This window comes from Bos javanicus, chromosome 5 (genome assembly GCF_032452875.1).
Source record: "Bos javanicus breed banteng chromosome 5, ARS-OSU_banteng_1.0, whole genome shotgun sequence".
In the NCBI taxonomy this organism is placed as follows: domain Eukaryota; kingdom Metazoa; phylum Chordata; class Mammalia; order Artiodactyla; family Bovidae; genus Bos; species Bos javanicus.
In genome coordinates this window covers 44,292,412-44,303,984 of record NC_083872.1, presented here as the reverse complement: position 1 = coordinate 44,303,984, position 11,573 = coordinate 44,292,412, and the positions used below count along the sequence as shown (strand labels likewise).

Sequence of the window (11,573 nt, the reverse complement as noted above, 5' to 3'; positions counted from 1 at the left end):
TAGTTGGGGAACTAAGATCCTGCATGCCACACAGCCAAAAACAAAGTGAAACAAACAGAAAAGACGGTTCTAGGTAATCATCTGGCCAAATCTACTCGTGGTGAAAGGATAACTGGGGCCCATTTTCTGAACTAATTCAGAAAAAAAACAAAACAAAACACAAAAACTAAATCTCCACACAGAACTAATAGAGTAATTAAGGCCAATGTGTTTTTTGTGCCCCTGTTTTCCAGGGTAATTGCTTCAGTTTTCTTTTTGCCACAGCTGGGGTTTTCTAAGATTTGCAATATAAGAACAATCTTGGTATTCTTGAATGGCTTCTTTTGACTCAATAATCATTGCCATGAAAATACTGTCCTAAAAATTAGGGTTCATAGAACCAAGAAAAATGGAAAGCATGTGAAAGGATTGACGATCTACCTGAGATTGTTTGAAAGACAAAATGAGGAAAATCTGTGGGTATTCCTACTGATACCACGGCACAGCACATCAGAAAATGACTGAGGTTGATTGTGTAGATGATGGTTGTGAAGAGGGAAGGGAATTAGATTTTAATTTTGCTCTCATTTAGAAATTTGTTTTACAGTTGTAGTTATTATTCACTCTTAACTGATACAGGGCCAGGTTTAGGAAGATTGATGCCCTAAGAGGGTCCTCTAACTGCAAACCAGAGATGTTAAATCCTCGGACCTCCCTGGTGGTCCAGTGGTTAAGAATCTGTCTGCCAATGCAGGGATGGGTCTGATCCCTGGTTCAGGAAGACTCCACATGCAAAGGGACAACTAAGCTTGCATGCCACAACGACTGAGCTGTGCGCTCTACAGCCGGGTCTCTGCAACAGTAGAAACCACTGCAATGAGAAGCAACTAGAGAGAAACTGCCACTCCCCCAAACTAGAGAATAAAAAAATCAAAGAAAGCAAAACAAAAAAGTGTTAAATCCTCTAGAATTATAGTGAAAAGGACAAAGGCAATTGATCATTCTCTAGTTCCACATTTTTGGTTTTTTTTTTTGGATTAGAACATCTTCATGTTCTAATTCTTTTTTTTTTCCTGGCTGCACTATATGGCTTGTGGGATCTTAGTTCCCTAACCAGAGATCAAACCCACAGCACCTGCAGTGGAAACTCAGAGTCTTAACCACTGGACAGCCAGGAAATTTTCTAGTTCCACATTTTGATTGAGAGAATTGATGCATAAAATGGGTTAGGGGCAGAGTTTGTCACCATGGTGATGAGGCTGGTCTATTGTGGGGATTGAAGAAATGAGAAAAACTGGAGAAAAGAAGGATGTATGGGACATCAAGAAGCATTTGGGGGGAGAAAATGAAGCCCAAAGAGAAACTGCAAGCTTTCTGGATGAAAGAGATTAGAATCCTGGAGAATAGGGGATCCTGACGAGCAAATGACTGAGGTCTTTTATTCTGCAGTTGGTGCCGGATCCATGGAGACATCAATTCCCAGTCAGGCTCCTCACCCACACAGTGCTGCCTGGGGCTCCCTGCCTTTCACATAAACTCCCTCAATTCCTCATGATGGCCAGTGAGGTGGGGCAGAGAAGAACCCATTCCACAGATGGGAATATGAGAGACAGAAGGAGGGGGCTCACTGAGTTCACAAAGCCCCTGGGAGGGGAGTCACACACTGGGCCTCTGGTTCTCAGTCACTCACACCACATGGCTGCCTGGCCTCAGCAGATGCTCAGAGAGCAGAGTTTGTGATAGGAAGGTCTCAGAATGATGACTGAGGACTGAATCAGTTTCTCCGGAGAAGCAGGAAGGTAGAGGGGGAAACACTAAAAAAGAGCGGTGTATGAAGGTTAAGTGAATTTTTTCTTTAGACTAATGATAAATTATATATTTCCCCCTTCTGTTTAAAATATATTTTCCGGAGTTTAGCTGAACTGGACTGCAGTGGATGCCTGGAGGAGTGGAGGCGTGACCCAAGAAATAGGACCATTACAGAGGGGAGAGAACAGCCTTCTTTGTTTTAGAGTGGGCAGTTATCCCTAAATTCTTAGATGACAGAGAAAAAGCTCCTGGGCCTTTATCTTTACTGACCTGTGGACCCCAGGACCAGGGCAGAGTTGTCATTTCTAGAGAACAGAAGGAGAATGCAGTAAGTAGGGCTTGGCCTGATTGCACCACTGGCTTGCGGATTACATTTAATGCAGAACAGAGCTGAGCCTGTTCTTGGAAACGATAAGCCCAAATGACTAAGCTGCTGGTTGTTGTGAGCATTCATCCAGCAAGTGGAAGTTTCCAGAATTTAGGTGAAAATGGGCTAGGCGGACAATAAAATCAGGCACAGGAGAAGAAATTATTTTGTTTTTACCACTTCAGTCTGTCTCTATAAACTCACCTTATAGTTTATAGAGAATTTCTTCATCTGGTCTAGGCAACTGTTGGCTGGAATTTATAGCTGAATTCAACCACATGGACTCATTGAACGAGCCATTATTCAGTTTTCAGTGCAAGGAGGAAATAGAAGCCACCTCAAATTTTGATGAAATACTGAGAAAGTTAAATAATTCTTTGGATAAAGGTGTATAAAGGTTGGAGGGAGGCAGAGATAAACGAACCCTCCTAGTCCTCCACAAAATGTATGATTCTAGTTGTGTATAATTTATCACCTTGGATTTAGGGACAGAAATTGATTATATTTCAAAAGCAGCTAAGTAGAAGCTTATTTGAATTTGAGCAATAGATAAAGCCAAAGAGAAGAGAATAGAAGATTTAAATAGAAACGTCCAAGAAAATAGCATTTAGAGATTGGAAGAGGGACATCCCTTGTGGTCCCGTGGCAAGAACCTGTCTTTCAAAGCAAGGTACTTGGGTTCCATCCGTGGTTGGAGAACTAAAATTGCATGTGCCATGGGGCATCTAAGCCCACGTGCCACAACTAGAGAGAAGCCTATGCTCTGCAACTAGAGAAGCCCGTATGCTGCACCTAAGACTGGACACAGCCAAATAAGTAAGTATTTTAAAGAAAAGAGTGTGGGAAAGGTTAGGGTTCCTGTGTTATACCCGTGTTGCATTGGGGTCTGACTTCATAGTCTGTAGATAATGCTTCAGGAATGTGGGTACTTTTCCTAGGTGTAACACTGTTGACCAATATAGAGAACCATCAATGGATACCATTTGTTCCAATATTATGACCTTTTCAGTTCAGTTCAGTCGCTCAGTTGTGTCCAACTCTTTGCAACCCCATGAATGGCAGCACGCCAGGCCTCCCTGTCCATCACCAACTCCTGGAGTTCACTCAGACTCACGTCCATCGAGTCAGTGATGCCATCCAGCCATCTCATCCTCTGTCGTCCCCTTCTCCTCCTGCCCCCAACCCCTCTCAGCATCAGAGTCTTTTCCAATGAGTCAACTCTTTGCATGAGGTGGCCAAAGTACTGGAGTTTCAGCTTTAGCATCATTCCTTCCAAAGAAATCCCAGGGCTGATCTCCTTCAGAATGGACTGGTTGGATCTCCTTGCAGTCCAAGGGACTCTCAAGAGTCTTCTTATGACCTTTTAGCCCTTCGCAAAAAGTTAGTTCAAGTAAATGTCATTGCTGTCATGCAGCTGGGGTGGCCCATTGGGTGGCCATGTCTTGTCAAAACGTGCTATATATAACATTGCTTGTTGGGAGAAGCTGGGGAAGGGAGGCGAGGGTTCTGTTAATTTTCTTGTGTCCTCAGAAATGAAGAGGACCATGGCTAGGCTTCATGCTGGAACACTGCCCTCCTGTGTGCATACATAAAAAGTCAAGGTAGACTTCAATGGAGAGGACCGGGACAGGCCTCCAAGCCTGGAGAGTCTTATGCCCGGCTCCCGTGGGGCATCCTCCAGAATTCTGGACAAAGTCCTGGCAGATTCAGGGCCCTGCAGACAACGTAGCACAGGGATGAAGCATGCTGGACCAGAAGGTGAGCTCTGAGTCAGAGAAACCTGGGTTTGAATCTGAGCCCTGCCATTTCCTGGTTTGGTAATTTTAGTCAAATTATTTCTCTAAAGCCTCTGTTTTTTTCATCTTTAAAATGGAGATAGGGACTTCCCTGGTGTTCCAGTGGTTAAGACTCCATGGTTTTAACTGCAGGGGTTTGGGGGTCAATCCCTGGTCCAGGAACTAAGATCCCACATGACATGCAGTCAAAAACAAAACAAAACAAAACAGAAAGCAAATAAGCATTGGTCTAAGGTATATTATTTCAATAAGAGAATAACAATAACAACTAACATTAAGAAATGAAAGACTCCTTTAAAAAGTAGATTAAAATAGGTAAAAAATAGAACCTATGGCTGTTTCATGTTGATGTTTGACAGAAAACAAAAACATTTTGTAAAGCAATTATCATTCAATTGAAAAATAAATAAGTTAAGAAACTAAAAAATAAATGTGACTGCCATAGCCAAGGTCAAAAAAAAAAAAAAATAGAGATAATAGTATATCAATTCATGGGATTCCTGTGAGGATTAGTAGGATTATCTGTGAACTTTACATGCTGTTGTGAACACTCAATAAGTGGTAGCAATTAGGATTATTTTGTTTCTTAAGCTTGCAGTCGAGCTTCATCATATGACAGAAATAGAGCAGCATTCTTTAGACATGGCCTTCTGGGCAAAGTTGGGAGCCCCCATCAGATAAGACCAAGAACTCCTTGGAGGAAGTTAGTCAGCATCCCCTCCCATTGTGATCCTGGACTCCCTTAACCTCCCAGCTCCAATACCCTACTTCATCCCAGACAACCTGCCAGACACAGTAGCTGGTCCCGTGTTGTGACGTAATGGGGATTTTTACTTAAAGAGTCTGAGTGGAACAGTTTCAAACCTTGTTATTTGCTTCTGAAGCATTTGGTCATGCAGCTTTCATGGCCTCATTGCTCCTCCAGTGTTCAGGACCTAAGAGTGCTTGTGGAAGGAGATGGCCACAGCGGAGACACAGCAAGTTCCCACGCCCCTTCCTGCGAGGCTGGGTGAAGTCAGGCTGGATTTACTGACACTTATTAATTGCTCCATTGGAAACTTTGCCAAAACCTCCTTGAAAATCATGGCAGGAAGTAAGCAACAGAGTCGGCTGAGAAAAGGTTACAACCTGAAAGCAGGGGAGGGAATAGAGTCAACTGGAGAGGGAGAAAGACTAGGGGGAAGAGAGGATAAAAGGATGAGGAAATAAAGGCAGATGAGAGGAAAATAAAAGTCCTGAAAATTGAAAAGAAAATTGAAGGGAGATGGAGCTTTCTGATGCTGATGAAACTTAAGAATTAGGAAATTAAGATAGTTATAGAAAGCGGAGTGAGATGGTTAGAAAGCCTTACACAGGGAAATCAGCATTAGGAAGGGGCTTTTGAAGCATCATATGATCCATCTCCCAGTCTTTATAACTGAAGAAAAGAAGAAAGGAGGGAAAAGAAGGGAAGAGAGAATCATTCGTCTCCCTTTTGGCAAAACTAGGGGATCGGACTGTGATCTATAAAGCCTTTTTCACAGCTTAACAATCTATGAATTTATAATTTATAACAATCTATGAGTTTATAATTTACAACAGTCTATGAATTTGTATGATTCCTTATTTGTTTAAGGTACATCACTGTGGTCTGTGTAACTTCCATGAAAGTCACTTTGTGGTAGATAGCATGAATGTGTTTGATCTTCCCGTAATGTCAGTATTGTAATGCCCTTCAAAGTTTTAAGTAGCTTACACAGTATGATCATTTCAAAAAAAATTGACCAGCCCCCAGGTATGTTCTGGAACTACTGCTTGAACTTTTGGGGAAGTAAGAATATAGGCTAGAACCAGGTCCTAGAACGTTCTGGCCTTCCCTTGGGAGACTCCTCCGTCTGCTCATTGTTGAACTCTACAATATCTGTTTCTTTGGTGTCCAGGTTTTCTATTAAATACAGCACATCGGGAGAGACTCGAGAACCCGCGGCAAACGTGATTCCACTGGTCTCTGAGGATGTTTCTGGGTCCAGTAAAGGAAGTGGCTCAGGGTTCATGGGATCCAGACTTAGGCCTGCCAGGGAGGTGTGGCTGGAGTCCGGGAGCCTCCACTTTTGGGGGGACTTGTCCTTCTCATGAGGGTCCTCCTCAGAGGCAGACTTGAGGCTGTTTTTCTCAGCTTTGGCTGGAACAGTCTGGGAACGAGGGTCCCTAGGAGGCATGCCTTTCTCGAAGGAGAACGGGACTGACCCCACAGGGTCCTCCTGCTGCCCAGGCCTGCTGGGCTGAAGCCCTGTAAAGTCGGAGCTCTGGATGGAGGCCGTGGAGTCACGGCGGTCGTGCTCTGCCGCAGGCGCTAGTGCTTTGGTGGCTGTGACCAACACCTCGGCGACCTGCGGCATTTTGGTGGGGGAGCCCCTCACACTGGACTGTGGACTCAGGCTGGTCTCTTGGATGGTGGACAGCTCTCCCAGGCTGGAGTGCAGCTTGGGGCTCCCCTTTGGAGACTGGGGGTGCTTCCGAGCGGCCGAGGCACGGTGAGGGCTTGTAGGAGGCACATCCAGCAGATCCCTGGTTGGGCTGAGGTCGCGCGGGGGGAAGAACATGGAGCTGTCGCTGGCCTGCCTCCCGTAGCTTCTCCTCCTGGGGCTTGAGGCGGCGTGTTCGTGAGCGCTCAGGAACCTCTTGACTCTTCTAATCACCGAACGGCGATGACCGTGCTTCTCAAAATCCCACAGCCACTCGTCACCCGGCAGATCGGACCCAGACAACCTGAAACACATGAGGACAAAAGGCAGGCAGAGCAGCTTCAGGGGGTTGACCTTGGGGGTCAAAGGCCAAGCAGAGTCTCAAAATTAAGGACCAAGTGTGATATTTGCACAGTATAGATTTTGAAATGGAGGAGGGAGTAGGGTACTTTAACGTGAGATAATCTAGCAGAGGTTCTCAAACTTTTGGGTCTTCTACAAATTTTTTAAAAGTTACTGAGTACCCTGGAGAGATTGGTTTATGTGGTTATGGCTACTGCTATTTACAGTGTTGGAAACGATGACTGAGGACTATAAAAAAGCACAAGAATGTCCAAGCGCACATTTCATGAACTCAGTGATGACATCATCACATAGCATGTAGCCTCTGGAAAATTCCATTGTATACTCACAAAAAAAACAAGAGTGAAAAGGGCACATAACAGTTTATTGTTATTATGAAAATAGTTTTGACCTTAAGGGCTTGGATCTCGGGGTCTTGATTCTTGGGAATTTTCCAGAGGTCCCCGCCCAGACTTGGAGAATCAAGGATCTAGAGACTTGGACATTAAAAAAAAAAGATATAATATGTGTTCTTTCTCTTTTGTTACAGGTGAACTAAAGCCATGTTTTCCCAGGGTATATATAAACCCCCAAAACAATGGATCCTAGCTAAATTCAAGACAATCCAAACAACAGCTAACATTTACTGACCATGCACCTCCCATGTACTAATTCAAGCAATTATCACAGTATGCTTGTGCCGTTATTATTCACGTTCTGCAGGTAAGGAAACTGAGGCCCTAGAGATTCGTTAAGGCTATATACAGCTAGTGAGGGCTGAACCCAGAATATCTGATTCCAAAACCTTTGTTTTTTCTCCTAATAATCCATTTGTGTATACTTTATAAAAGTTGCTGGCAGTTAATGTATGATTAGACAGAGGAAGTATATTCAGGGAATGTTTGAAATTAGACATTAAGCTTTCATTCTTAAGAGAAGTTGAGTGCTAATTCTGTATGCATCACAGACATTTTAACCCATAGTTGATGGCTGGATGGCATCACTGACTCGATGGACGTGAGTCTGAGTGAACTCTGGGAGTTGGTGATGGACGGGGAGGCCTGGCGTGCTGCGATTCATGGGGTCGCAGAGAGTCGGACACGACTGAGTGACTGAACTGAACTGAACTGAACCGGCTGTAAATACAGTATGAAGCTAACTAGAGCCTTACTTGCCAATGTGCTGCCCTCCAGCACTAAAAACAAAGACAAAATGGTAGCACAGGAACTGCCAAAGAAAACACACTCTGCCCCTCAAGTGCACTCCTTTCTATTTCCACAAACAGAACCCCTTGCGTCTTGTTTTCCATCAAAAACTTCAACTATGGAATTTGAAATAAAGTTAAGGAAAAAGACATTTGCAACATGACAGCAACAAATAATTGTTAAAATGGTCCTCTCTCTCAAACATGTGTCCCCTTAAAAAAGTTGTAAATACTGTAAGCGCCAAAGCCTTTGTTCTTAATCCCTTTTATATGAAGTCTGCTACGTAGGTGTCAAATGTTGAGGTAGAGCCCAGGGATAAAATAATATGTACAATATATTCCTTGCACAGAGGTCTTTGATATGACTGCTGCCCATTCTTTGTGTTTCTGTGTTTGTGGAAGGAGTGCATCCCTGGAGGTGGTATGGACTTGCAACGTGGTTGGGCTCCACTGGTGATTAAGTCTGATTGATTTGGTATTTTGAAGAATACTCTGTTGAATTTTTAACCTTGAGACATAAAATAAATAATCCTGGGCTTCCCTGGAGGCGCTAGTGATCAAGAATCAGCCTGCCAATGCAGAATGCAGGAGGCACAAGAGATGCAGGTTCAAATCCCTGGGTCTGTAAGATCCCCTGGAAGAAAAAATGGCATCCCACTCCAGTATTCTGGCCTGAAGAATTCCATGGATAGAGGAGGCTGGAGGGCTACAGTCCATGGGCTCACAAAGAGTCAGACATGACTGAGTGCGTAAACGACTGATCACGCACACATGTATGCACAAATAATCCTACCATTTTTAACCTTCTCCTTCAAGGCTGAAATAAATGGATGATTGAGATAACAGTAAGGGATACTCTTTAGTAAGGTAGGCTCCTGTCTTGGATCATGCGGTTATTTGTCTCACATCACTGTGAACATGCAGTTTTAAGAAAGCTCCAAGAAGAACGGCTTAAAGACTTGCCCTTATACAGATGCTCCTGCTGACGCTGGGAGCAACAGTGACCTGGCCATCCCATTCCAGTGTTGCACTGACGTCTGCTGAGTGACAAGATGCTAAAACTGGGTGCATTTTATGAGACATGGAGGAAAAAATTGGAACAGCATAATATTGGTAACCTGAAAGGGCAAAGTGAGTGGACAAAGACGTCATTCCTCCGTGTTAATGAATAAAAGATGGACGATTGAGATGATTAACTGGCTAAATGTGGTGGGATGGCATCCGATTACCACCTTGTACTGTTATTCTAAAGCCGTGGCAGTGCGCTTGGCTACCAGATAGCCTTCTGGCCCAGCCTCCAGCCTGCACAGCTCAGATTCTGTTACACTGACTTGAGAAACGCCAGGTTCATGCTTCAGCAGCCTTGGTGACACTACTTGGTGCATTTCATTAGGTCAGATCTCCAGTCATACTCCAGGAACCCATTTAGTTACAGAGGACATGGGAGCAGTGGATCCCTAAGATTGCCATGCTGGACGTGCTCTGGGAACCGAGGTGTGCCTGACAACGTCTCTTTATAAGACAGGCCTCTGTCCTCCATGTGGGAGCTTGACTTTTTATTTGGGATTTGTTTTCCTTAAAGTGAAAATGTTAGTCACGCAGTCATATCTGACTGTTTGCCACCCCATGGACTGTAGCCCCCCAGGCTCCACTGTCCGTGGGATTTCCCAGGCAAGAATTCTGGAGTGGGTTTCCATTCCCTTCTCCAGGGGATCTTCCTGAGCAAAGGATTGAACTCAGGCCTCCTGCATTGCTGGCAGATTCTTTACCATCTGAGCCACCAGGGAAGCCTATCTTCTTTAACTACTTCTTTTTTTCCCCTTAACTATTTCCAAGCCACACAACCTTGTAAGAATGACAAAATTTTCTAGGAAAAAATGTTAATATTATTACTTCAAAACTTCATGAACCCTATAGAAAAACCTTTCTAATTATGCACTGATGTAGTGGATGTATATACTCAACTGAGGTAAAGGATTAAGGCCTTGGGTCATACACTGGAGAAAACCAAATCAGTTGCAAAGAGTAAATGCCAGAAAGGTCTGTGTTCTTGCTGCTGTTCTACTGATTATCCCACTGACATTGGGCAGGATTACCCATGAGGTCCTATTGCACCTTCCTGCCTCTGAGACTGTGGTATGGACACATGAGATTTATCCACATCCCTAACTGAATGCATTGAGCATCTACCACAAACACATTTGTTGCCTTAAACTCTATATCACATAATCTAAAAGGAGGAAGAAGACATGCTTATAAATAGCTAAATTGGGGACAAATCACATTAAAAAAATATTTATTTGGTTGTGTTGGGTCTTAGTTGCATCACTTGGCTTCTTTGCTGCCGCACACAGGCTCAGTAGTGGCGCACAGGCTTAGTTTCCCCAATGCATGTGGGATTTTAGTTCCCTGACCAGGGATCGAATCTGCATCTGCTGCATTGCAAGGCAGATTTTAAACCACTGTACTGCCAAGGAAGTTCCTAGAGTAAGTTGAGTTGGTCTTTGACACTGCACTGGAATCAGATAAACAGAGAAGGGAAAGAATATTCCAGGTGGAAAATGTGACTTGAGCAAATGAGACAGCAGGGAACTTTAGGTGTTTGTGAATAGGAAATACTTGGATTTGTGTCAAACACAGAATAGTGTCAGGCATAAAACTGGTAGCCCTGGACTGTATTATAAAGAGTCATATATACCAAGTAGAAGGATTAGGACTTTACCCCAGGGGCAGTGGGCCGCTGAGGGTTGTCTCTGCGAGTGGAGGGCCTATCTAGAGTCGTGTCATTTGGTGGTCATGTCCCAGTGGGAAAAGCTACATGGAGAGCAGCACTGTTGAGTGTTCTCACCCAAAAATGCTTTGGATAAGAAACCTGAGGTGGGAATTTCCCATACCATTAGTCAGAAAGACCTCTTTAGTGGGTCTTTGGAAGAACACTTGGTGGTCTGTGATCCGGGGGCAGTTTTACGAACCTCATGCTGGAGTGACGAAGGAAGCCCTCCTGCTTTCCATGTTATCAAAGAGCCAAAGTGAAACTCCCCTGCATAATGGGCTTAATGACCTTTCTTCCAAATGTTTTTGTGATGGAAGATTTCATTACCAACCCCCAAGGCCCATCTCCTTTCTCTGACAGTCATGGTTCCCAGTATGACAACGGAAACTGTGGTTTGAGAACAAAATGGTTTAATGATTAAAATGTGCAGAAGAGGGACTTGCCTGTGGCAAAGACTCTGTGCTTCCAGTGCAGGGGGCCTGGCTTCAATCCCTGGTCAGGAAACTAGATCCCACAACTGAGAGTCTGCATGCTGTAACTAAAACCCAGGGCAGCCAATCACGTAAAAACAAATGCAGAATTTAATATATTAAAGATTCTTTATTCCCAAGCACCTTTTAAGTCCTTTTAGACTTTATTCTCCTCATTTGATTTTTAAAATGTACCTTTAGTACAGGATAAGTACAGTCCTGAGGCCCAGATATAAAACCACTTAAAATGCCCCAAAACAATTATAGCAGAAACATTATGTCATAGAATGTAAGCACCCTCATTATATTGCTATATGTTAGAGAAGGTCAGCTGAAAATCTAAGTCTTATGTTCTGGAATTCACTCGGACTGAGATAGGCAGGTAATTA

The 11,573-nt window shown here is 43.8% G+C and overlaps 1 protein-coding gene across 5 annotated transcripts in view; it reads right to left on the bottom strand.

Moving 5' to 3' along the window:
• Positions 1-4,265: 4,265 nt before the first annotated feature.
• The window catches only part of BEST3 (bestrophin 3), a 55,904-nt gene continuing 48,596 nt past the window's right edge, over positions 4,266-11,573 (bottom strand). For all 5 annotated transcript variants that reach the window (XM_061416496.1, XM_061416498.1, XM_061416497.1 and 2 more), the window contains one exon: positions 4,266-6,699. In XM_061416496.1, coding sequence (XP_061272480.1) covers positions 5,775-6,699 — 925 coding nt within the window. In that variant the 3' untranslated portion in view covers positions 4,266-5,774. The remainder of the gene's footprint in view (positions 6,700-11,573) is intronic.